This window comes from Penicillium psychrosexuale, assembly GCF_028828465.1.
Source record: "Penicillium psychrosexuale strain IBT 29551 chromosome Unknown utg000001l, whole genome shotgun sequence".
Classification (NCBI taxonomy): domain Eukaryota; kingdom Fungi; phylum Ascomycota; class Eurotiomycetes; order Eurotiales; family Aspergillaceae; genus Penicillium; species Penicillium psychrosexuale.
Window position 1 is genome coordinate 2,644,914 of NW_026643186.1, and position 22,316 is coordinate 2,667,229.

The 22,316-nt window shown below is 47.6% G+C and overlaps 10 protein-coding genes across 10 annotated transcripts; 6 read left to right on the forward strand and 4 right to left on the reverse strand.

Moving 5' to 3' along the window:
* Positions 1-28: 28 nt before the first annotated feature.
* On the reverse strand, positions 29-1,956 carry N7518_001030 (flavin-containing monooxygenase; the record flags this gene model as incomplete). The annotated part of the gene is made up of 2 exons (XM_057181958.1): positions 29-1,263; positions 1,320-1,956. The coding sequence occupies 2 exons, from the start codon at positions 1,954-1,956 to the stop codon at positions 29-31; spliced, it is 1,872 nt and encodes a 623-aa protein (XP_057047308.1).
* A 1,123-nt stretch (positions 1,957-3,079) lies between these two features.
* Positions 3,080-3,495, forward strand: N7518_001031 (uncharacterized protein; the record flags this gene model as incomplete). The annotated part of the gene is made up of 2 exons (XM_057181959.1): positions 3,080-3,182; positions 3,365-3,495. 2 exons carry the CDS (start codon positions 3,080-3,082, stop codon positions 3,493-3,495), a joined length of 234 nt encoding a protein of 77 aa, XP_057047309.1.
* A 764-nt stretch (positions 3,496-4,259) lies between these two features.
* Positions 4,260-6,038, forward strand: N7518_001032 (glycoside hydrolase family 47 protein; the record flags this gene model as incomplete). Its single annotated transcript, XM_057181960.1, has 1 exon — positions 4,260-6,038. One exon carries the CDS (start codon positions 4,260-4,262, stop codon positions 6,036-6,038), a length of 1,779 nt encoding a protein of 592 aa, XP_057047310.1.
* A 249-nt stretch (positions 6,039-6,287) lies between these two features.
* N7518_001033 (ankyrin repeat domain-containing protein) lies at positions 6,288-7,424 on the reverse strand (the record flags this gene model as incomplete). The annotated part of the gene is made up of 1 exon (XM_057181961.1): positions 6,288-7,424. One exon carries the CDS (start codon positions 7,422-7,424, stop codon positions 6,288-6,290), a length of 1,137 nt encoding a protein of 378 aa, XP_057047311.1.
* A 1,458-nt stretch (positions 7,425-8,882) lies between these two features.
* On the forward strand, positions 8,883-10,436 carry N7518_001034 (transferase family protein; the record flags this gene model as incomplete). Its single annotated transcript, XM_057181962.1, has 1 exon — positions 8,883-10,436. The coding sequence occupies one exon, from the start codon at positions 8,883-8,885 to the stop codon at positions 10,434-10,436; it is 1,554 nt and encodes a 517-aa protein (XP_057047312.1).
* Positions 10,437-10,589: 153 nt separating this feature from the next.
* Positions 10,590-12,681, reverse strand: N7518_001035 (phosphate transporter; the record flags this gene model as incomplete). Its single annotated transcript, XM_057181963.1, has 5 exons — positions 12,611-12,681; positions 12,443-12,550; positions 12,032-12,363; positions 11,042-11,973; positions 10,590-10,987 (listed from the first exon to the last, which is right to left on the reverse strand). The coding sequence occupies exons 1-5, from the start codon at positions 12,671-12,673 to the stop codon at positions 10,590-10,592; spliced, it is 1,833 nt and encodes a 610-aa protein (XP_057047313.1). The 5' UTR covers positions 12,674-12,681.
* A 540-nt stretch (positions 12,682-13,221) lies between these two features.
* On the reverse strand, positions 13,222-14,356 carry N7518_001036 (uncharacterized protein; the record flags this gene model as incomplete). The annotated part of the gene is made up of 5 exons (XM_057181964.1): positions 13,222-13,271; positions 13,334-13,711; positions 13,761-13,913; positions 13,969-14,102; positions 14,157-14,356. The coding sequence occupies 5 exons, from the start codon at positions 14,354-14,356 to the stop codon at positions 13,222-13,224; spliced, it is 915 nt and encodes a 304-aa protein (XP_057047314.1).
* A 1,976-nt stretch (positions 14,357-16,332) lies between these two features.
* Positions 16,333-17,325, forward strand: N7518_001037 (uncharacterized protein; the record flags this gene model as incomplete). The annotated part of the gene is made up of 2 exons (XM_057181965.1): positions 16,333-16,690; positions 16,763-17,325. The coding sequence occupies 2 exons, from the start codon at positions 16,333-16,335 to the stop codon at positions 17,323-17,325; spliced, it is 921 nt and encodes a 306-aa protein (XP_057047315.1).
* A 2,994-nt stretch (positions 17,326-20,319) lies between these two features.
* Positions 20,320-20,847, forward strand: N7518_001038 (uncharacterized protein; the record flags this gene model as incomplete). The annotated part of the gene is made up of 3 exons (XM_057181966.1): positions 20,320-20,448; positions 20,504-20,737; positions 20,794-20,847. The coding sequence occupies 3 exons, from the start codon at positions 20,320-20,322 to the stop codon at positions 20,845-20,847; spliced, it is 417 nt and encodes a 138-aa protein (XP_057047316.1).
* Positions 20,848-21,525: 678 nt separating this feature from the next.
* N7518_001039 (uncharacterized protein) lies at positions 21,526-22,269 on the forward strand (the record flags this gene model as incomplete). Its single annotated transcript, XM_057181967.1, has 1 exon — positions 21,526-22,269. One exon carries the CDS (start codon positions 21,526-21,528, stop codon positions 22,267-22,269), a length of 744 nt encoding a protein of 247 aa, XP_057047317.1.
* Between the last annotated feature and the right edge of the window lie 47 nt (positions 22,270-22,316).

The following is a 22,316-nucleotide window of genomic DNA, read 5'->3' on the forward strand; positions in this document are numbered from 1 at the left end:
GCAAGCGCACGTCCCCATTTCTTAGTAACTACCAAGTAGTCAATCCCTCTTCCAGCGCTTTGATCTGTAATGCCAGTAGACGCGAGTAGTATCTGCTAAGAGCGAGATTTCCACCCATAAACCAGAATCCAGGGTGGCCACTCCGCCGCCAGATAGTCCGCATTTCACCCTCTTTATCAAGTCCCCAGATATCACCAACCCTGTCAGCAACCTTGTCGCCAAAGATCACACGAGTCTCGGTTCTCATATTCTGATACCCAGTGGCGAACACGATTTCATCGGCTTCGAGCTCTGAGCCATCCTCAAACCGGAGTCCATGGGGAAGAACTTGGCTAATTTCCTGGCCATGCTTCACCTTGACCTTCCCATCGATAATGAGCTGGCTTCCACCGACATCAATATAGTAACCGCCTCCACGCTGGAAGTACTTCATTAGGAGACCGCTGTCCGAGGGTCCGCTGTCAACCTTGAAGCCTGCCTTTTCCAATCCTTGAATGGTCTTTGCATCGTTCTGGTTTATGAGCTTGGTGACTTTGACCTGTTGCGCTTTGAATAGACGCGATGGCATGCTCCACATATAAAGATCGGCGTCCTCGGTTGGTGGGCCGGTTGCGTCATATAGCCCTTTGAAGGCAATTTCCAAAGTAGATTCAGACGATATCACACAGGTAGAGCTTCGCTGCACCATGGTCACATCGTACCCTTTCTCGACAAAGTCCTGGGCGATATCGTTTGCCGAGTTACAAGATCCAATGACAATGGCCTTTTTCCCCTTTGAGTCGGCATTGGCGCCAGGATGCTCCGAGCTGTGACACAAACGATCTCCCTTGAAATCATCCATTCCTTTGAAAGCGGGCATGTTTTTCTTGCCAGAGTGGCCAGTAGCTTGGATGACGTGCCGCGGGTGCAAAGTGCGCGTCTCAGTTCCGTTTTCTGTCTTGCGCTCGAGAACAACCGTCCATTTCTTCTCGTTCTCGTCCCATGATGAAGATATGATCTCAGTTTGGGTCCAAACATTAAGCTCTCTGAACTTAACGTAGGTTTCGAAGAAATCTGCTAGCTTATCCTTTGGTGTATAGACGGGCCAGTCTACCGGGAAAGGTAAGTAGGGCATGTGGTCGTACCACACTGGGTCGTGGAGAACGAGTTGGTGGTATCGCCGACGCCAGTTGTCTCCGATTCTTTTTTCTCGGTCGACGACGAGGGTGTCGATCTCGAGCATCTTGAGACGCGCCGCAGCAGTCAAGCCACCCTGGCCAGCACCTTCCCTCCTCAAGTCAGATTTTATACTTCTAGGGAAAAGCTTCATCGACACATACCAATGATCAATACCACAGGGTCCTTTCCCTCAAAGTTAATCTCATCAATACGTCGATCTCTCCAGTTCTTTCGGCCTTGCTGCTCGCCGTGTCGGACACCGAATGGTCTCTCCTTGTTCTCCTTGTAGCCCTTTGATTCAATCAGGGAAGTGAAGACGGTGAAAATGTACCAGTTGCCCTCATGTTCCGCTAATCTTATAATACCATTTCCCTGTCCATTCTCGGTAGTGACTTTGATGTAAAATTCGATTCCGAAAACATCACCAAAGAAATCAATAGGAGCCTTATGTGGGGATTTCAAGTCAGACGATCGGTCGATTTCGATTTTGCTGGGCGGTGCCTCGGTGACAAAGGCAGCGATAGCTTGACTCCCCTCGAGGGTGTGGAAGTCCCATGAATAGCACAAGTGGTCACGCCAGTAGCAATTCTCGAGAAACAGTGATGCAACGGCGGCCTTGTCTCTGGCTGAGAGGCTCGAGTTCAGCTGGTTGATGATTCTATCTGCAACAGTATTCGGGTCTAGGGGAACATCCGGCTCAGACTCCGACATAGTCTTGGGGAATTCGCCAGGTTCGATGTTGCATGAACCTGGCACAACTCGCTCACGCGATGGCGGTAGGTCATTGGATTTTGTCATGTTGAATTTGGTGATTGTTGATTTGGTTTGATTCGATTTAGGGTCTGACAGGAAGTACAAAGAAGAGGAATAGCCCCTCACTTCTTATTTCGCCTGTTGGTACCCCGCATATTGATTGACAACGCATACCTAGTATGTACAGATCTGCTGAATGCGGGGCTATAGCGTTTTACCCCGGCTATGCCATTCCCGGGGTCCCCATCTACAACCATCTACAACAGTCTATTTACTTACTTTTCTAGTGGCGCAGAGATCTGCCTAATGTTCCCTGGCTACTGAGCCCTTGGTGTTAAACTTGTTATTTTCTTTCGATCCTTCTGTTGTCGATATATAAATTTCAGTTGCTTTAACGTTGGACCAAAAGGCCTATTGTAGTACGGAAACCTCGACTTACGTTTTACGGTGGGTTATCCTGATGTGGGTACTTGGATAGGATAAATCAACCCTTGACGTGGTATTTTTTATGGTTGTTGGCCGTTTTTGTCTATGAGACATGTTTGCTTGTTGTCTGCAGCTAGTCATTTGAAATATATACAACATACAACTCGAGCTCTTTGCCTGGTAGGCAATGCTATACACCAATCAGTTTTCTGTTCGCCAAATTGTTATTTAAAGCTATCGAGTAAGTTTCTATCTCCGTTAAGCATTGATTTTCCAAAGTTTTCAGTTTTTTAGCTGAGAAATTAGATTATTGCTTTGGCTAACAGCTACGAATTGGGAAGCTCTTTGATAAGGATATTAAGGATATCATACACAATAGTGCATCGTAATATATCAACTAGCATCATTGGTCTAGTGGTAGAATTCGTCGTTGCCATCGACGAGGCCCGTGTTCGATTCACGGATGATGCACAAGGATTTCTTTTTTTTTCTCTCTTTCAATTATTTTGCTCTTGATCCTGATTGATTGATTTTTATTTTGTAAACGGCGGACCTGCGAATTTCTGGCATATCGTCTATGCTCCGGGGCTGCCTGGCAACATAGCAAACAGTCAATACCAACCAGCGCACACTACTTCTCAACCGAGAACCCCTGAGAGACCGGCATGAGAAAATTACCATCATCAAGCAGGGAATCGGTATCCTCTACGAGAAGAAATTCATTCTCAATTGGTCCTCGATCATGAAAGTCATGGGCTCCATCTCCCTGGACCGTCCCCAACGACAGATGTCTGCGGCCGCAATTACAGTCCCAACCTACTGCTACTACCCAATGGGACAGTCCTGTATACAACCGAAGCGAGCATAGACGATAACAACTAGAACTCGCATTGCACCCTGCGAACTGGTGCAGCGCCCATTGTGAGCCTCCCATACAAATCCGACTTCTCCGGCATTGACTAGGCCGGATGGATTGACTTTGATGGGACCTGGTCTATCGCTGACAACCAGTACAACTTTGCGCCAGTGCCAAGCTCAGCAACGCTCGCGATCATCGGGTCGTCTGGATGGACAGATTACGAGGCCAGTGCCGATGTCGTCATTACGAGCAAGTCGGGTGTGGTTGGCCGGGCGTCTTGCTTCCAATACCTTGACTAGGTATACAGCCGCGATTGACAGCAACAGCGGAAAGGCCACGACTTTGAAGTCAGAGGCGCATTATGGTGGTATAAAAGTAAATAAGTCTTATCACCTGTCACTTTTTGTGAGGTCGCTACACGGTAGAGACTACTGTTATCGCTTCTGATGATGACTGAAGAGTGGATTGGCCGGTTTGTATGGAGGCTATGGTTTCAAGAACGTCCAAATGAATAGTTTAGCTTGAGCGAACTGTGGCCTTTATTGATATATGCGACAATCGGAACGGGGCCCTGTTTAAATACTATCTCAGGTCCATACAGGCCCAGAACTCGACGTAATTCACATTTTGGACAATCTACCCGAGGCAATTTCCCGTTTGTAGCAGAGTGGAGCATGAGAAGTCTTACATTCTTCAACTATTTGAACAAATCCATGTCAGATAGTTTAGCTATATGAAGTATTTCCCTTGGAATTGGAATATTAAGGCTTGACACTAGAAAGACAGATAAATATAGACTGGACAGTGCAGGAGGACAAAGCGTATACGACTCGGAACTTTGAAACGCCTCGAACGGCACATCGCGAAATCCTCAAATTTAAATTCCAATTCCATTCTTCGTACGAGACCTGAGTTCCTTCCAGCCCCCTCCAGTGTTCGGAATGCGGGGAACCTTTCGTCACTCCCTTGACACCTTCCTCCCTTGATGATTTTGTCGGTCACCCACGTTGACCATATCTTTCCTGCACCGTTTATGTCGATGTGATTACAACGTGGAATCATCATGAGTCGGGCCCGGCGTCATGTTCTAGGCGCTTGCCTCGGGGCTTTCCTATTGCTCCTGCTCTATCGTTATCACCGCACAAACGATGCACCCAAAGTCACCCTGAATGTTGAAATCAACCCGAACTATCTATGGAGAAAACTACCAGTGCGATACCCGGTTGCTGAATTGCATCCACTACCTGTTACACTGCCCCAGACGCTCCCCAAGGTTCAACCGGCAGACTCCGAAGTCTCTCGTCTCAAAATCGACCGCCAAACAACCAGACAGTCGGTCGTGAAAGAAGCCTTTGAACGATGTTGGAAGTCATATCAGTCACTTGCTTGGGGCGCAGATGAGCTTGCGCCTCTCAGCGGTGGCCCCAAAAATAAATTGGGGGGATGGAGTGCTACGATAATTGACAACCTTGACACACTGTGGATTATGGGGATGCACGATGAGTTCAAAAAGGCCGTGGCTGTGGTCACGGATATCAAGTTTGAAAACGCACAGTCGCCTGAAATTAATACCCATCAAGTCAACATCCATTTACTCGGAGGCCTGCTAGCGGCATTTGATCTCAGCGCTGATCGGAAATTGCTGAAAAAGTCCATCGAGCTGGGCGATATGCTTTACGCTGCCTTTGATACCCCGAACAGAATGCCCATCATCCATTGGAATGTGCAAAAAGGTGCTCGCCGAGAGGAGCAGCTTGCAGAGGGAAGTGCACTCGGTCCAGAAATAGGCTCGTTCACATTGGAATTCACAAGGCTGTCTCAGATCACCGGTGACCCGAAATACTTCGACGCGGCCCAACGAGTCATGGAATTATTTGACAAGCAACAAGACGCCACCAAGCTCGCAGGTATGTGGCCTGTCAGTGTGAATGCTAGTGAAGAACTTCTTGACGACGATGTCTTCACATTGGGCGCCGAAGCAAGCTCTCTGTACATGTCGTTACCTCGGGCATACGCTTTGCTAGGAGGCCAAGTGCCCATGTATCGTAAGATGTACGAGAATGCTACGCGCACGGCCGCGGGCTACACTTTATTTCGACCGATGAACCTTGAGGGCAAGGACGTGCTCATTTCTGGCACTGTCCAAGTAGCCATGACAGAGAATGGGAATGAGCAAACACACCTAGAGCCGCAAATGCAGTACCAATCTTGCTTTGCAGGGGGTATGTTTGCACTAGGAGGCGCTTTACTCAACATCCCTACGCACCAAAAAATCGCCCATAGGCTGGTCGATGGATGCATCTGGGCTCACCGGGTCATACCGCTGGGGATAATGCCTGAAGCCTTTGATGTGGTTCCATGTGCGTCGCAAAAGAACTGCCCATGGAACGAGTGGCACTGGAAGCAGGAGGTCTGGAAAAAGGCGAACAGCCTCGAGCCAGAACCAAATCCAAATCTCAACGTCGATACTTTCATCAAAGACCACCATCTACCCAAAGGATTCGTTGGGATCCCGGACACTGCTTATAACTTGCGCCCAGAAGCGATCGAGAGCATGTTTACTCTCTACCGCATCAGTGGTCGTGAGGATCTACTCGATGCAGCTTGGGATATGTTCCAGGCAATGCAAAGTGCGACGCAGACGAAGAATGGGAATGCAGGGATCGTTGCTGTCACGGATGAGGGTAGTGAACTGACCCTCAAAGACTCGATGGACAGCATTTGGATGTCGCAGACACTCAAATATTTCTATCTCATCTTCAGCTCTCCAAACCTGATTAGTTTGGATGAATTTGTTTTCAATGCTGGAGGGCACCCACTGAAACGTCCCGAGGCATCATGACAAGAAGTGCATTTGTTTTGTGCCACCATCCCTCTTTTTATTTTTAATTGTAGCATGGTTGGTTTTGGGTTGGAAGAACTGATGACTAGAATATCTATAATTGTACCATAGTGTGTATTGTATATAAAGCAAGGCGTTATGGTTCATTAAGCCCGGATTCTCTGTTCTCTTTACCAATGAAATTGACCGAGGAAACTCTGTCAGCTAGGCAAATTTTCTATATCGAATATATCAACCATTTGTAACTTCTTACATCGAATATACAGGCCGTGAGTGTAAATCCCATGGTTCGTCGCCCTCTGCAGCCCACTCCTCCTGGGTCTTCATTCCCTTCAAAGTGATTCCCGTCCGTTTGGCATACTCTCGGAGAACATACAAGACGCTCTCGTCTCCGGAACGTAGTGCCCATGAGTATGGCGAGTGCCCATATTTATCGTGGGGGTTTGGGTCGACTCCCTTAACAGTGAGCAACAGCGCAACCTTGTATTCATCCCTGCGAATTGCAGCTAATGCCAATGGAGTAATCCCTTTATCATCTCTGGCATTGACATCAACACCGGCAGCAAGAAGAATCTTCATCGATGCCATACTTCCATGTCTGACGGCAAATAACAAAGCCGTCTGGTGGTTATTGCCGAGGATCGGCCGATCTAGCTCGGATTTGTTTAGGACAACCATTAGCATGATGACGCGCGCACCCGCAGTTTGGATTGCGTGCATGAGGGGCGTAAGGCCGCGGTGATCCTGGCTGTTTGCATTGAAACCCGGTATGGAGAGCAGTAGCCTGACCGCTTCTTCATCGTTTGTGATTACCGCCCATATCAGTGGCGACATGCCCTCATGATCGGGAATTTCTGGATCAATCCCTTTGGCGGCGAGCAGTATCCTCATTATATCGACTCGTTTGGACATCACCGCCTGAATGAGTGGAGTCTTGCCTTGGTAGACGGGCTGCGGATCGACACCGTCGTGAGCGACAAGCAGCCGGAGAGTTCTCAAACTCCCCGCTGTAACCGCCAGCCCCAACGGTGTGAGGCCGTAGTAGCCCTTGCAGTTCGGGTTGACACCAGGCATAGCAAGAAGGAGTCTAGCTATCTGGTCATGATCGAACTCGGCTGCCACATGCAGTACGGTGTCACCGTTGTACTTTGCCATGGGATTGGCGCCTGCTTGCAGCGCATTTCGACAAACACTTTCTCGGTTGAGTCTTGCAGCGAAGTATAAGGCATCGCTCTGGGGTCGTGCCGCATCGAATCGAAAAAGGTATGGAATGAGCAGTTTGTGTAGGTTGGTCTTTGTTCGAGCAAGTGCAAATATATCCCCCGATGATTTGAGCTTGTCTGCTACTGCTAGTAGCAGTTCGTTGGGTAGTTCTGACAGAATCATTTCAATTTGGGTGGCGACGAATCGTGCCACTACGACAATGGGTCTTTTCGGATCACCTCTAGTTAACTGACGATAATCACCGCCTTAGTTTGGGTTTAGGAGGTTCTATGGGTAGTCTTGGAGCGCATCATACGTCTCTATCTGCGGGCTTCTCATTGGCTGTCCACTTGCTATCTCTTATCTCTTGCTTTCTTTTGGAAGTCCTCGTTATCATCTATAAACAGACATTTCAATTTGACGAAATCCGTGCAGCGTAATTTACCACTAGACCATAACAAAAACTAAGGTTCTTGTTTAGGGCCTAGAGGGGCCATATCCCATTCTTGACACAATTTTATACCTGCGTGGTGTATTTTGACTTTTTACTATGCGGCCGCGTCTTTTTGTTCGCGTCTACTTCGCTTTTCCTTCGCGCTTATTTCGCTCTCGTACTTCTACGTTTTCTTTTACTTCTCTTATTTCATGACTCTCATCGCTATCACTTTATAACTCTTTTGCTTCATGTCGCCTGTGGCCTATGTAATCCTTCTAATTCGCGCTGTCGCCGACGGACCGCTGCCGCATTCTGGCTCATCTCCCACAACAATTCCTTCTTTATCTCCTCCCGATGTTTCGTGATTTCTGCCTCGGTTTCTACTTTCATCTGTCAAGTATCAGTCTCTATTCTCATATGGTCTGACTATATACGTACGAGATATCCATCTTCAGTACTAAACTCGCAACCAATACAGCGTCCTGGCCCGATATATTCCACTTTATGAAGAGGCGTGTGACGTGTTTTAGGATAATGTTACACCCATGACATATAAAGGTATAATCTTGGCGGCGTGGTGGTCTTGGAGATTCAGACGCCATGTTGTGGTATTCGATAATAGAGATGGGGTTGAAGTGAGGGATTAGACGTGAGTATGTGCGTGATCATATACCGTGTGCATATATATCTACCCCGGGGATTAGAATTACTCCGTTCCGTGCATTGACATGTCATATTCCATATCGCAGCGCCGACCCGTATTGTTGTACGAAGTACTTATTTCTCCCCTGACTTTCCCATCCTTGCTATCTACGGGCGACGAAGCTATCTAACTATAGTGGCAGAATATATGGCAGAATTCTATGTTGCACCCGGTCGGAAGGCGGTACATAAAATTCAGGCAGCCATGAACTCTGAGCGGGAAGCCTCAGGTGTCTAAACCCACTGAGAGTTCCCCTGATTGTAATCACATGCCCTAAAATATATACAACATATCTGAAAGTGGTGATATATATTATTTTATGGAACTCTGTCCATCGTAGGACTTCGGCTCATTAGTTTAACTAGGAGCTTGACGTGGGGTCGACGCATAGTGGCGCAGTGACACACAGTGACAGATATTGACTCATGAGTTCAGAAAGATAAAATGAATGAGATTAGTCTGAAATATCAGACATCAAGCAGATATTCCGTGCACAGACAACATGACCACCATTGAGTCCACAAGGCTGCGATCAGCCAGCCAGCTAACACCGACATCAACACCCTTGTCCATCCTCGACGCAACAGTCGTGCGCTTTGCTCCAACAGGAGCAATCTGGATTTTCAACCAATCTGCAGACCTAGATCAGAAGACCTTGGTCGACCGCCTGCGAACTTCCTTCATTGAAATCCTATCAAAATTCCCTCAATGGGCAGGCCAACTCCAATGGGCACCCGTCAACCCCAAAGGAAACCACACAGAACGTTTCAATCGTCCATTGATTGTATACGGAACTGATACCGACCCGGGCGTCGAATGGACAGTAATTGAGCATCCCTTCCGAGTAGACGAAATCGTCCCCACAGCGGAGGAACGGGCTTCATCGACCACCGGTTCTCAACCCGGAGCATGGGTAGGCGATGACTTCGACCAAAGACTTTTCATATCACCCAACCCACTGGCATTGGCCAACCTGCGCGACTATGCCGGTCTGCCAGGGATGCAAGTCCAAATCACTCTCCTCCAGGAAGGAGGCTACGTGATCGGAATCAAGATGGCGCACTGTCTAGCGGACGCACAGACTTTAATGGTATGCGTGCATCTATGGGCGCATAACAGCAAAAAGCAATTTGGAACCCAGCCCGAATCTCCGCTAATGTGCGAGCCTGTATTCGATCCGACGTTGCTGGATAACTGCGCCGCGGGCGATATTGATAGCCCCGAGCCAGATCAAACCCTCGTACACACCGCGCGCAAATTGCGCTTGCATCGGTATAGCTGGTGGGATACCAGCGACGAGGGCTACCCGGCATTCTTGATACCGACGACAGAGAACTCCAAACCGCCGCCCGCAGAAATCGACTACAAACAAGTCTCGCCCTCCGAGCCAGCACCCTGGGGCTCATGGGATTTCTCCAAAGAAGTCAGGTACACACAGTTGCACTTTACAGGCGCAGAAGTAAGCAAATTCCAAGCCGCAGCCCTCGACACAGGGAGTCGAGATGACATCTCTCGACTGGACGCTCTACTCGCACACCTGTGGATAGCCATTACACGAGCACGCGGACAAGCCAGCTCGTCAAGACCCATATACATGGATTTGAGCCTCGGCACACGGCCGCGTGTTTCCCCCGCTCTTCCTGATACGTTCATCGGATCGCCGTTGTTCCTGACCCATGTTGGTGGAACCGCTTCCTCGATATGTCAGGAAATATTAGGCGAGACGGCTAGTCGGATCCGAGAGACCATGAAGCGGTTTACGGCTGATGCTGTGGGTGCGATGTTGCATGATGCTGCGCACGAGGTGTCGCCCCAGCGGCTGTGGCAGGGGTTTCTGGGGCCTGAGCATACGCTTGTTACGTCGTGGTTGCGGCTGCAGGTGTATGAGGTTGACTTTGTGGGTGGGGATAAGCCACGTTATGTGCACGCTGTTATGCCTAAGATGGACGGGTGTCTTCAGGTGATGGATAGTGGGGTTAGTGATGGCGGGGTGGATGTTGCGCTCTACCTTGACGCGGTGGCTACGGGGCGGTTGCTTGATGGTGACTGCTTTTGAGTTTGAATTTCGATGCGTTTATAAGTCCATTCCAGTGGACGAACAGCAACTATTGGTTTATATCCACGTAACCGCGTAACCGGGACTACCAAACGAAAATAAAAGGAATCAAAAATTTATACAGAAAAATTAATTATAAATGAAAAGCAATACCTAAGCACTCATTGAAAGCGCCCGATGCCGTGATGTCCGTTTCCGACAATCAGCATCTCGACTCTTGCGCCCCATTCGGCCAAGAGACATGCTCTCAAGAGTCTCGGGCTTACCACCCCAAAGCTTAGTTCTGCCATTCCGTTTTCGTTGTATAGGTGGAATCCAGAAGTGCGTGACTGCTGCGCCGATGATCATGCAGGCGCTGAAAACAAGGAGAACAATGCCGTGCTTGCGGGTCGATGCGTTACCCGGCCCTGCGCCGAAGTGATAATATGCTGAGAAGATTTGGACGAGAATAGAACCCAGCTTTCCAGCCCCAGCGCTGATGCCATGACAGGTTGCACGGTATCGGGTTGGGAAGATCTCGGCGGGGATCATATAGGTTGTTGCATTGGGGCCTGTGGGTATTTGGTTAGAATGATTTAGTGCATCGTAACCCAGGTTTGACTTACCAAAGTTGAACATGATTTGGCCAACAATGTACAATGCCACCACAACAGGAGGGAGGGAGTAAAGACAGACGAACATGGTTCCCAGGGTGATAAACAGAGCCGCTAGTGCGAGGAACATGTACTTTTGCAGTGCCACGCGATCCAGCTTATGGGCGAAGACAATAAGCAGTAGGCCACCGACAAAACTTCCGATATTGAGCACAATCAGCCCGCGCACTGAGGTTTCCATGAACATCGTGTAGATATCGGCGTCTGGTGAATCGTCTGTCATCCAGCTCGGTGCCGCCGCGGAGATATGAAGCTGGCCCCACGTCTTTGCTAAGAATTGAGGGCTCGACAATCCGATACCGTAGAAGCCAAAATCAAGGAGGAGCCACGCGAGAGAGCAACCAGCCAAGCTGCGCCAGTTCCCTTCTGTCCAGAAGTATCGCATGATGTCGCTCCGTGCCAACCGCCAGTGAGAGTTGAGGGTAGCGGGGGGTAGGCGGGTGAACTCGTCATCATCTTCATCGTTATCGAAAGTCGAACGGCTAGCAATGGACGAAATCGGAGGTAGTTGAATGGCGCTACCGGCACTGCATGTCGCACTGTTTCCCCAGCCCACAGAATCAATCATACCGGGCGTGTCACTGAAAAGGGTGGTTGCATCAAACTCCGCCGTGACGGGATCGTCCACGATATCGACTAGGTAGCGAGGGCTCTCTGGGATGGCGAACCGGAAAAGAGTAGCGACTGCGCCGGGCACGACTCCGATGGCGATCACCCAGCGCCACATTATATCAACAGTGCGGGTGATGTCTTCACCCGGAGTGCTATTAGCACGAGCCACTGCGATAACAACCAGTGAGACGATGTTGCCTGCAATCTGACCGAGTGGCTGCATGAAGAAGACGGTGGCCATCATGCGGGCGCGATGCTTGGTAGGGGCAAATCTGATATTTCAAGGGTCAGTTTTTCCACGATTGAAGATTTCGAGATCGATCGACATACTCAGACGTGATCACTGCACTGAGTGGATAATCTGCGCCTACTCCAATACCGACACAGATTCTCCACCAAATAAGCCATGCAAAGACGTTCATGCTTCCGTCCACGCCTGTCGAAGACATGACCACACCCAGGGTGGCTGTAATGAGGAGTACCAATTCAACACCGTACATCTTCTTGCGCCCGTTCTTGTCGGCTAGAAATCCAAACGCCACTTGCCCCAGCAGGGTTCCCCCAAGCGTTGCGATATTGATACATGTGAGTCGTAACGAGGAAGTGTTGTCTCTCCAGTATACGTAAGAGATCATCGGTAAAGCCATGTTACTGGCAAATAACTGTTCCCAGTATTAGCGGTTGCCGTTCATGCGTTGCGACAACATTTCAATCTGCTCTGAGACAGGGGGGCTAACGCACTGTGTAACCATCGAGGAAGAACCCAAGACCGGCGACCAGCACGACAATCCATTGAAAGCCTTGCCTGTCGATAGTCTCGTAGATCTGTCGCATGCGGACATATCGATCCTAAAACCGAACTATTAGGAACCTGCATCATGCATGTCATGCTGTTCCGAGACTCCATACCTGCTCATGGTCGAAGTCCCTGGCACGGTCGGTTTTATACAACCGGGCGTGGAACTTGCCCATCGTGAATATTAGAAAGTTGAAAGATGGTTAAAGTCCTACATTTTCTTAGAAGATCAGAAGATGCTTAGATTATACCCGGGGGCTTCCAAGGGTTTACAAACGAAATACAGTCGGAGGCCCGTGATCCCTGCAGGCGCTAATGTGGGGCTAAGCTGCGAGCAAGACAAAGCTTTAGGGTTGTTCCCCCCACGTGCGGCGTCTCTTGAGCTTGACTTGTCCGTGGCCAACACGACGGATCCACATGCAACGGCCAGCCCACGAGGATTCCCTTGAGACATGGCGAATTTAGATTAGATGGTTCTTTTATTATTACCAATTGAGCCATTTATTCTAATTAATCACTTGATGTTGCATTCAATTATTCAATTATTCAATTCTTTCATTATATTTCATTATATTCCAGACGCAATTCTAGTCTCAAAAGGTATATGCAACGCCCAGGGGTATCTTGGTATTATGTGATACATATCGGCCCCTCTGCCCAGGAACTCCAACTCCATGTAAAATCCATAGCAATTGAGGGATTTATATCCGTCCTCGTGAACGATTCATCCAATCGTCAGGTCGTATGACAACATCTGACAAAATGCTGCGCAGTCTGGGAAAGAGAGAGGAATAAGCGAATAGTCCGAAATGAAAGAAACTCAAATGTGCACTGACCATCATCGTCAAGAAACTGAATCGTAAGATTCCGCATTTGACACAGAATCTCGAAGTTCGGATTCAGATCCAGTAGGGCTGGCCGCCCGGCCTTTTTCGGGGGTTTAATTGAGCCGATACAGTTCACTAGTCGGGCTGTTAGCAAGGTCGCTGTGACCGGATGGAACCGAAACTCACGGGGTATGGAAACGTATCGTTTGAGCTCCCTCCGTTGCGAGTTAGCGAAGAATAGCATTACACGCTTCCCGTTATGCCCGCGGAGGATGCGAAGATTTTGGCTGATGCACTCTTCACCCCGGCCTTTAGACTTGGCCTCGGCCATCCCACCGATAAAGATCAACTTGGAGCAGAGCAGCAGTTCTTGAAACCGTACGCAATCTGCGAATGTAAGCGGATGTTCATCCTCCAAGGTTTCTTGGTCGCGTACCATCCCAATGATCAAATTTATATGATAGCTGCGTCATGAATACCGTGCTTCCCGTTTGGACCGTTTGCTGGTCCATAAAGGACACGCGAAGAGGGTAATCGTCGCCTGATTTTGGATGCTCTAGGTGGGGGACTGGCAGTTTTGTATTGGAGACTATGATTTGAATGATCAGCATGTTTATCTTTCGGAGATATGCGACACAACTCACAGCCATGGATAAAAGGTGTTTGCTGGCCCAATCCTCCTCCGAGTTCAAGACACCTCAATGCGCCCGTTGAGTCCTTGCAAATATCAATGAATTTGTATTTCAGCTTGAATAGTTGGCCGTTTTTGACAAACGAACTGTGGACAAGTCAGCGCATTCCCACCGGAGGGAGCCATGTTCTCGACACAAACATTTGCACAGAAGGGGTCAGCTCGAGTCGCACGACTTCATCGTAGAACTGCCAGGATTGCTTCCTCGAGCTGGACCCTGGGGATGTCGCAGGACTCGGGAAGAGGATACTCGTTGACGCGGACGACACGGTGGAGGCAGAATGGGAGCTTTGGCGTCGATCTACCCACTCCTGGCAATCTCGAGGAGCAAAAGGGTTCATTCTCTCGTTTTATACAAGGGATAGGTAATGTTGAAGATACGATCGGGCGGATCCCGTCTGAAAAAGATCGGCCAGGAACACAAGTGGCATAATTGATGATAGAATTATATGTAGAAAAAGTAAATATACACTCGAACCTATGATAATGATATCCAGAAACCGAAAATACGTCGGGGATGAGCGTAACATAGTGTGGAGAGGGGGATGTGGAACGTGCTAAAATGGCTGGCTATCAGATCACGACGGGTCCCACTTGCATCGTGCTTTCCCATGTGGCTTTGTTAAATTTCATTGGGACGTTCAGCTGTTTGAGCTTGAATGATATCAGTATTACGGAGGACATTATCCGAGCTACCGTTGGTATAATTGCATTTTTACCTCTATTAAGCAGGACCGATGCGCTTAAATATTCCCGAGGTTACTCCGTCTATATCTACACCTTGGAAGCTAAGCTAAATGATCCACAAACACCCAGAATACTTCTGGAACTGGTCTGGAAATTCTTACCGATCAGCATCCCATGGTTATAGTTCCGATGCCTGCAGCTTCCCGATGCGGGTCGCATAAACTCGGCTTTATAGTAAAGCCAAGGTGCCAATCAATGCCGAGGCTGATGAAGTATAATCGATCTTGGGCATCCAGTCACACTCTTCAGACCCTGCACAAATCGGTACTAAAACACGTAATAGCTCTTTCCACCAAAGTCATAGCTCGAAACTAGGCTTTCAATTTCCCTTTCTAGCTCTCGGACCCAGTGCCGTATCGACATGCCTCGATCAACTATCGTTTTTTTAGCCCAATCAGCGGGCCTAGTGTGAAGTATGTTCGGGACTCGTTAGCCGCATTTGCAGATATAAATGGTCCTCAAATTAATAGAGCTAGATTTGTTATTTTATACTAATATGCTCCCGCAATTAGTACACGCCACAGAGGGTATAATTGAGTGGCTAAGGCAGTTATGTGGTTCTCTAGGCTGCCTCAAATCGCCTCTATCATTGGAAGTTTACTAATACGAGTGATATTTGTAAGATACTTGTCCAATACATACTGTTAGGGGATCTGGCATTGCCTAAACAGTCATCTCCCCAGGGATAATTGCCGACCTGACTGCCATTGACAAGTTACATAAGAAGAAAGGCCCCGATCTGCAGATTGGTTGTTAGAGCTGGATAACCAGAGAATCCGACACGCAGTTGTGCTAGGACCCTCGCTCAGCACCGGCCCATTGTTAAACGAGCTGGGGGAGCATACGAAAATGAACTAGATAAAATTGAACGGAAGATGTCTGTTTGTCAGTGAAGATTAGTAGCCCCGCATTTTTTGATCTCAGGATTGAATCTGCCCAGATTGGAGGTGGCATGAGAAGACGTCACATTCCTCTCTACGGCGCGGTGAAGAGTTTTGCGTATACTTAGGGCTTAATTGTTCGCAACCATAGTCAGATTATGTTAGAAATGAATGTTCAATACTAACGGGTTATCTAAGATTCATCTTACTTCTCTCTAAACTATACCCGAATTATAACTTTGGCTGTCATTATCTTGTCTTAGAAGGGTCAGCTTTTGTCCCTCGGAGCTCTTAGAGTCGTCTATCAGGGCTGAATGTAAACTCACTGACTTAATAATCAAAGACCTTTAACTTGATTCAATTACACTAGCCTGTAATGCATTTGGCTACATATAAAGGCGAACTTGACAGTAGGCATCAACCTTTCCTTGTCATCATCCATCAAGCTTCTGATCCAACTAAGCATCTATCTATGCATCAACACAGCATGTATCTCAATCGTCCAACCTATCTTTGGCAACTTATTCACATCTACTCGTACAGCTTACAACTTGCTAACACCCCAGACATATTCCTTTTGACATTCAATCCACGTCTTATCTTTGCTCCGTCATACACAAGACGAAATCCCCTGAACTGATGACAAAATCAAGACCAATTCACGCACAAATACACTCAGCGAAGTCAAAATGTTCGTCCCCGACGCAGAAGATCCAGGATCTAGATTCCAGGGCGAGCCCGTTTACTTCAACCTGGCTCCAGTCGCTCCAGCTCCAGCTCCAGCTCAGTTCGTTCTTGGGTACTTCGGTACTCCGTCCGTTGACCCTATTCCTGTTGCTTACGGCCCTTGCAAACCGCCGCCAATTTACCCTGTTCTGCTTGGGCCCACTCTTCCACACCAAATGATCGAGCCCTCTTCTGCCCCCCGAATGGTGGATGGCTGGCCGGTGGTTCATTCGCAGTTTGGTTATTACCTCAGTCTTCAACCAATTGACTTACAGCCATTTGTGCCTGCTTCTTTTCCCTATCTCCCTCTCCCCTCGTATGGTGAGTACCTTTTTTTCTCGCCCTCAATTCCTTGCCCTCCTTTGAACATTACTTATACTGACCCAAACTCAGCTTCCTTCCCCGGCGAGATCCCGGAGAACAAACCCCGCGAGTGCCTTGCTGCTCATCGCAAATTCATGGACTGGATACATACGGTTTACTATCCATCAAAGTCGCCCGAAAACTTTGTGCAAGCATGGCAACGAGCCCTCAAAGAGATGAAGCAGGCCTTTGGACCCCCATATCTTCCCACGATCTTCATCCTCAACCAATTCCTTGCTGCGGTCAGTGTAAACCCCGATACCATTCCATGGGTTGAGTCGCTCCAGTTTGAGAAAGGGTTTCTGCCGACATCCATACTAGATGAAGCCTTCGCCGATTTCCTGGAGTTTGAGGCCTACCGACTAGGAAACCAACAGTCGCCCTTAGGTAACCTAGGTACTGATGTCGCTAACGTGTATCAAATTGAAAATTTCGCCAAGCATTACTGTCCCTTTCACCAGCGTCTCACAATGCATCCCATTGAGGAATGTTTCCGAAACCCGCAGAACACGAAGCGTAAGAGAAAGTGGAGGCGAAAGCGGGCGCCGATGGCAGCAGCTCTTGGGGCCGAAAAAGGAGGCGGCTATGATTGACATGTTCTGTCAGAGAGGTAACTGGCTATCAGGTGAGATTTAATTTCTAGTGTTCTTGTCGTGAGGAGGCTACAGCTCTTTGTTTTCTTGAGTGGGATCTGTGATCAGTCTTTTATTCTTTCATTTTTCATGTTCACTGTTGACATTTTCCTGCCAAGATGTTCTCTCCTTCCGTTGCAGATGTTTTGAACATCACCACCTTTCACGCCCCATGAATGCCTGATGGATCTGCTACAGCAGCCAGACTAATTCACTTCTTGCACCTCTTCCTTAACTTTTCTGCCTTGTACTTTGCACTTGATTTATGAGAATGTCTTTCATTCTAAAGCTATTTTATCTCTAGTGTAGTTTGCAGCTTCCGATCTACCATGCCTGCTTTAGTATGTATGCGCTTTTCTATATATCCTGCTCTCAGAATAGCTTTTACCATCCATCTCTCCTCGGTTCACTATATCCCTTTCATGTATTTCATCATTGTCTGTTTAACATCTATTCCATTGTCTTTCTTCTAATATTTTTTCTCCTCCCTTCTCCATTCGTACATATCTGTCCACGTCTTATCCACCCTTCGTTGATAGAGCTCTAAAACGAGTATGTTTTCATCAATTGGTAAGATGGCCGAGTTGGTCTAAGGCGCCAGGTTAAGGTTTACCTTGACTCCACAACTAGCAATAGTTTCCTGGTCTCGCAAGAGGCGTGGGTTCAAATCCCACTCTTATCATAACTTTTTGCTTTTTGTTCATATAGCACTTGCTTTTTGGTCTAGTTGGTGAAGTTTTATAGTCAAAATTTGTGTGGTGTGGTCGGTTAGTTCGGTTAAGAAATTTTCTTCATTTTTGTGCGTCTAGTATGATACGTCGGCAATATAATTTCAAAACTTACTTATTAAGATGGTATATTAATTCAGCTATAGGAAAGCTAAATGCATCTTACTTGTTGAATCTAAAAGAAAAATCTCTAGAACAACAACAGGTATACTATCTTGGGTATGACACTTGCATGGCATATTGTGGAAGACTAAGTCTACATAAATCGTTCGATGTTAAATTGCTTAGTGTAGTCCTTTTCCATGCATTTTTGCTTCTTAGATACATAAGGTGCAATAAGGCCAGGTGAACACTTCCAGCAATGACAGGTATTTCTGACCTCATCCTCCCCAACAGAGGATTCCGTCAATGCAAGTCCCTTAAGCTGGACCAGATGCGCTAGCCTACCTGATCCAGTAGGTTTGGATAACTCCTTAGCGACACCTCGGAAATGTGGAGCTAGATTTCCGGGTATTAAAGAAGGTAGATAGAACTAGCCTGTGTGTTGATCTAGGTTATAAATGAGGGATACATCGATGAGATCGCGTCTTGTTTCGTTAAACCTTCTAGCACCTAGAACAAACAGACCGTATTCGACAACGGAGAGATCTAGAAAGCCGAGGGAGATAATGTATTCCTAGGTGTAGAAAGAAGAACATGTCCCATCATCCCGTAATCAAGTTGCAGCGACCGTAGATTATGGAGTTGAGAAAGAAGAACAGTCACAAATGCATATATGTCACCTGTTCCGACATAGATCCACCTCTCTGACGAGGGAGACTGTCTCTTTGTGATATCTTTCACAGCGTTTACCTAATCCGGCAATACAACTGACTGTCACTAGAAATGAGAGCTAATCGAGTCTCCATCTATTTGAAGCATCCACTCGTCTTCCTGATCCGCTTCTGGATACAGTAGTTTCGAGGAGATCATGCTCACGTGGTGGACGTTCGTGAATGACACGCCATGGCCCGCTTGAGGGGAGCGGGTCTCTCAATATCGACTTGGCAATATAATGAGCTCTCCGGGGAGTGAATTTCCTCATTTTGATCTGGTGAAAGTGTGTTAGAAGATGTTCCAGGAATGGCGAATAGTTGGCAGAATCATTTTCGTACAAGTCAAACAATAGGATCATTAGAAAGTACAGATATATTCTGGTTTTCAGCTGAGTTGGGGACCCGGGGCGAAGACGTCACTTGGCCCCTGCAGATCTGAGGATATTGTGGGCAAAATACTGCTATCCATGGATTTTACCACTTTTTGCCACTATTTGATGAATTAAAAGGGGGATAATCAATAATGGAAGAGTTAAATCGTACTTTACATAACAATAGCCAATGTGATAATGTTCAATAGCCCTCTAAGAAGGCTTATATGCATCTCAACCCAACCACGCGGATGTCGGATACGAACTGAACACCGCGATCTAAATATAGGAAGCAGGAAAAACTGGGGATAATTGGAAAGCACGACAGTCAATCAATTACAACGAGCCCATCCCATGTGTTTGATTCAATGATCGCTACCAAATGTATCGTCCCACCTTGAATATGCTAATTTTGGCCCGTTTGTCCTGTAAGGTTTGCTCTACTCAGCCTTGGGTTGAGGCTGAACAAACAGTCTGACCTCATCTATCTGCGTTGGAGACTAGTCTATTCCTGGAGTTGTATATAAAGACCAGCTAACTAATGATTTGATGCGCTATGTTTTACGGAGTAGACGCTGATCTCTCGTCACCACTTTGGCTTAAGAAATATCATGGGCCCGTGTGAGACAGCCAGTACACCGCATGTCCTCAACCCTTAAAACATCACCAATAATATAGAGGACAGGTTTGAAATCAAGCCTGAATGCGTTGACATCAAGTGAGACCCAGTCAGGTTGCTTATTTCAATACCTATGCAAGGGAGATTTCCAGTTTAGTTTCCCGATTGACCTTAGCGTCAGGCTGTCCGTGGCTTCCGTGAACTAACTATGGGATATATTTGAAACTTGCAGAGACTCGGCCAATCAACGTCTTTGATACTTTTAGAATTCCAGGGGTGGCTACTCGGGCTGGCCCTTCACCTAGATTTCGAGCACATAAATACCCCAGAATCATCGCATTTTCTACAGAGTAACTCTCCATACAATAGATCATTTTATACCATCTTATCATCTTATCAGCAAATTCTATATCTCCATCAAAATGAAGTCCTTCTTCTCCATTACTCTCTTCATCGCCGCGGCCATTGCTCAGAGTGCCACCATCGGACTCCCCACTGAGAACCAGGAAATCAATCCCGGCACGGAAGTCGTCGTCCAAGTGCAGCGTCCTGTAAGTTCCAGAGTGACTTCATCACAGAAATCCGTTTTACTGATTGATCATCCAGAACTCTCTAAGTGGGTCCACGGAGGTGGGCATAGCGATCGGCCTCTCCTCGTGTGCATCCGCACCTTGCAGGAGCGCAGAGGATATTCTTGGAACAATTCTATACAACGGGCCTTTCAGCCCCGTGTACCACGAGACCTACTTGCCGCCGTATGAGAACTTTACGATCACTGTGCCGGCTTCGGCTACCGTTGGCAAAAGCCAGATTAATGTCGCCCATGCGGCTCTGATTGGTGTAAGTAGATCTCTTACATTGAAAGGAATTCAAGCATGCTAATCGTTGAATTGCAGGCCGGTCCTTCCGCGTTCTTGGAGTCTTTCAACCAGACTGTCTTCGTTGTCTAGATTGGTGCCAGATCTAGAGTCTGGAGTCGGCTTTGTGCCAGCTTCGTACATATGTCTTTTCATTCTTGTTGTAAATCGCATTTTGTTGTGAATATGCCTTAAGTGGATTTGTTGATATATTTGAATACAGTTCAGTTTCGCAAATAAATTTGGTTATACATATATACCTCCAACAATACATTCGAATACGTCGAATTTCGTACAGCGTAATTTACCACTAGACCATAACAAAAACCAAGGTTCTTGTTTAGGGCCTAGAGGGGCCATATCCCATTCTTGACAGAATAAAAGATATGAACCGTTCTTTAATGTACAGGAGAATATGAGCAGCAGACGCCTTTGAAAGTGGCGTTGCCCGGGTCTCGAGGGTTTCTTTGTTTAGGACCAACCATTTTTCATTAGTCTTTCCTATTGCACTCTTCATTCGGACATAGCCTCTATTCAATACTCAATCTATCACTGGTTTGATTCTTTGAGTCTTATTGATACCTGGACCGGGCCATCTATAAAATTCGCCTGTTCATCTACTCTTTGTCCCGATTCTGACATGAATAAGACTACAACAAGTCTCAATAAACATCATGTGCACCACTGGAATTCTCCCCCGGAAACGAGAGCTTTCTCTTCTCTTCGATCCCACGGAAAATTTGCACATCGTCACTCGTTAATTCTGTCATGATGGACAAGGTCTTCTCTCGCGACTACAACCCCATCCCCAAAGCAGATGCCGATGGCGACAGCGATGTCACCATCACGAACAGACCGTCCCGCCGGGGCCTACAGCAGTTTTTAAAACGAAACTTCGCTGCAATCACCATAACCGGACTGCTGACGATCCTCTTACTCCTGGTGATCGCCGTAATCACAGCCATCGCCGTGGAGCCCTTCCGCAAGGTCATTGTCGTAAAACGGCCACCCTCTGACTCGCTCGCATACCCCGAATCACTCGAAGGCCAGAGACAGTGCCTGCCACCAGCTCCACGAGTAAGATACTCATGCGGCAACTCAACCAAGGAAGCCGAAGCGCTCGGCTGCGCCTACGACCCTCTTGCTGGCTGCTGGCTGCACAAAGAATGTCCGCATGACTTCACGCACGAGTTTACGCATTTCAACAACGGAAAGCCCTTTGTATATTTCTATGATGAGGCTGCCACACAGCAAATGAAGGATTACACCGAACTCGGAAATAACCCGGACTTCTACTGGACTGCTGTCCGTGAGCATCTGGTCCATTGTCTGTATCTCCTTCGTCGAGGCCACGATGTCCACATGCGTGGGGATCGTCTGGACAATATGCTTGGGGATCTAGAGCATGTCGATCATTGTACCAACATGTTGGCTAATTGGCTGCGGAAACCGGATCCCGCTTTGGAAGAGATAGGCACGCAGGGCCAGACTCATTGCTTCATGTCCTGTGCTTGATTATTGGGTATATATATAGTCATGGATCATGGGATCAAACAAGACGG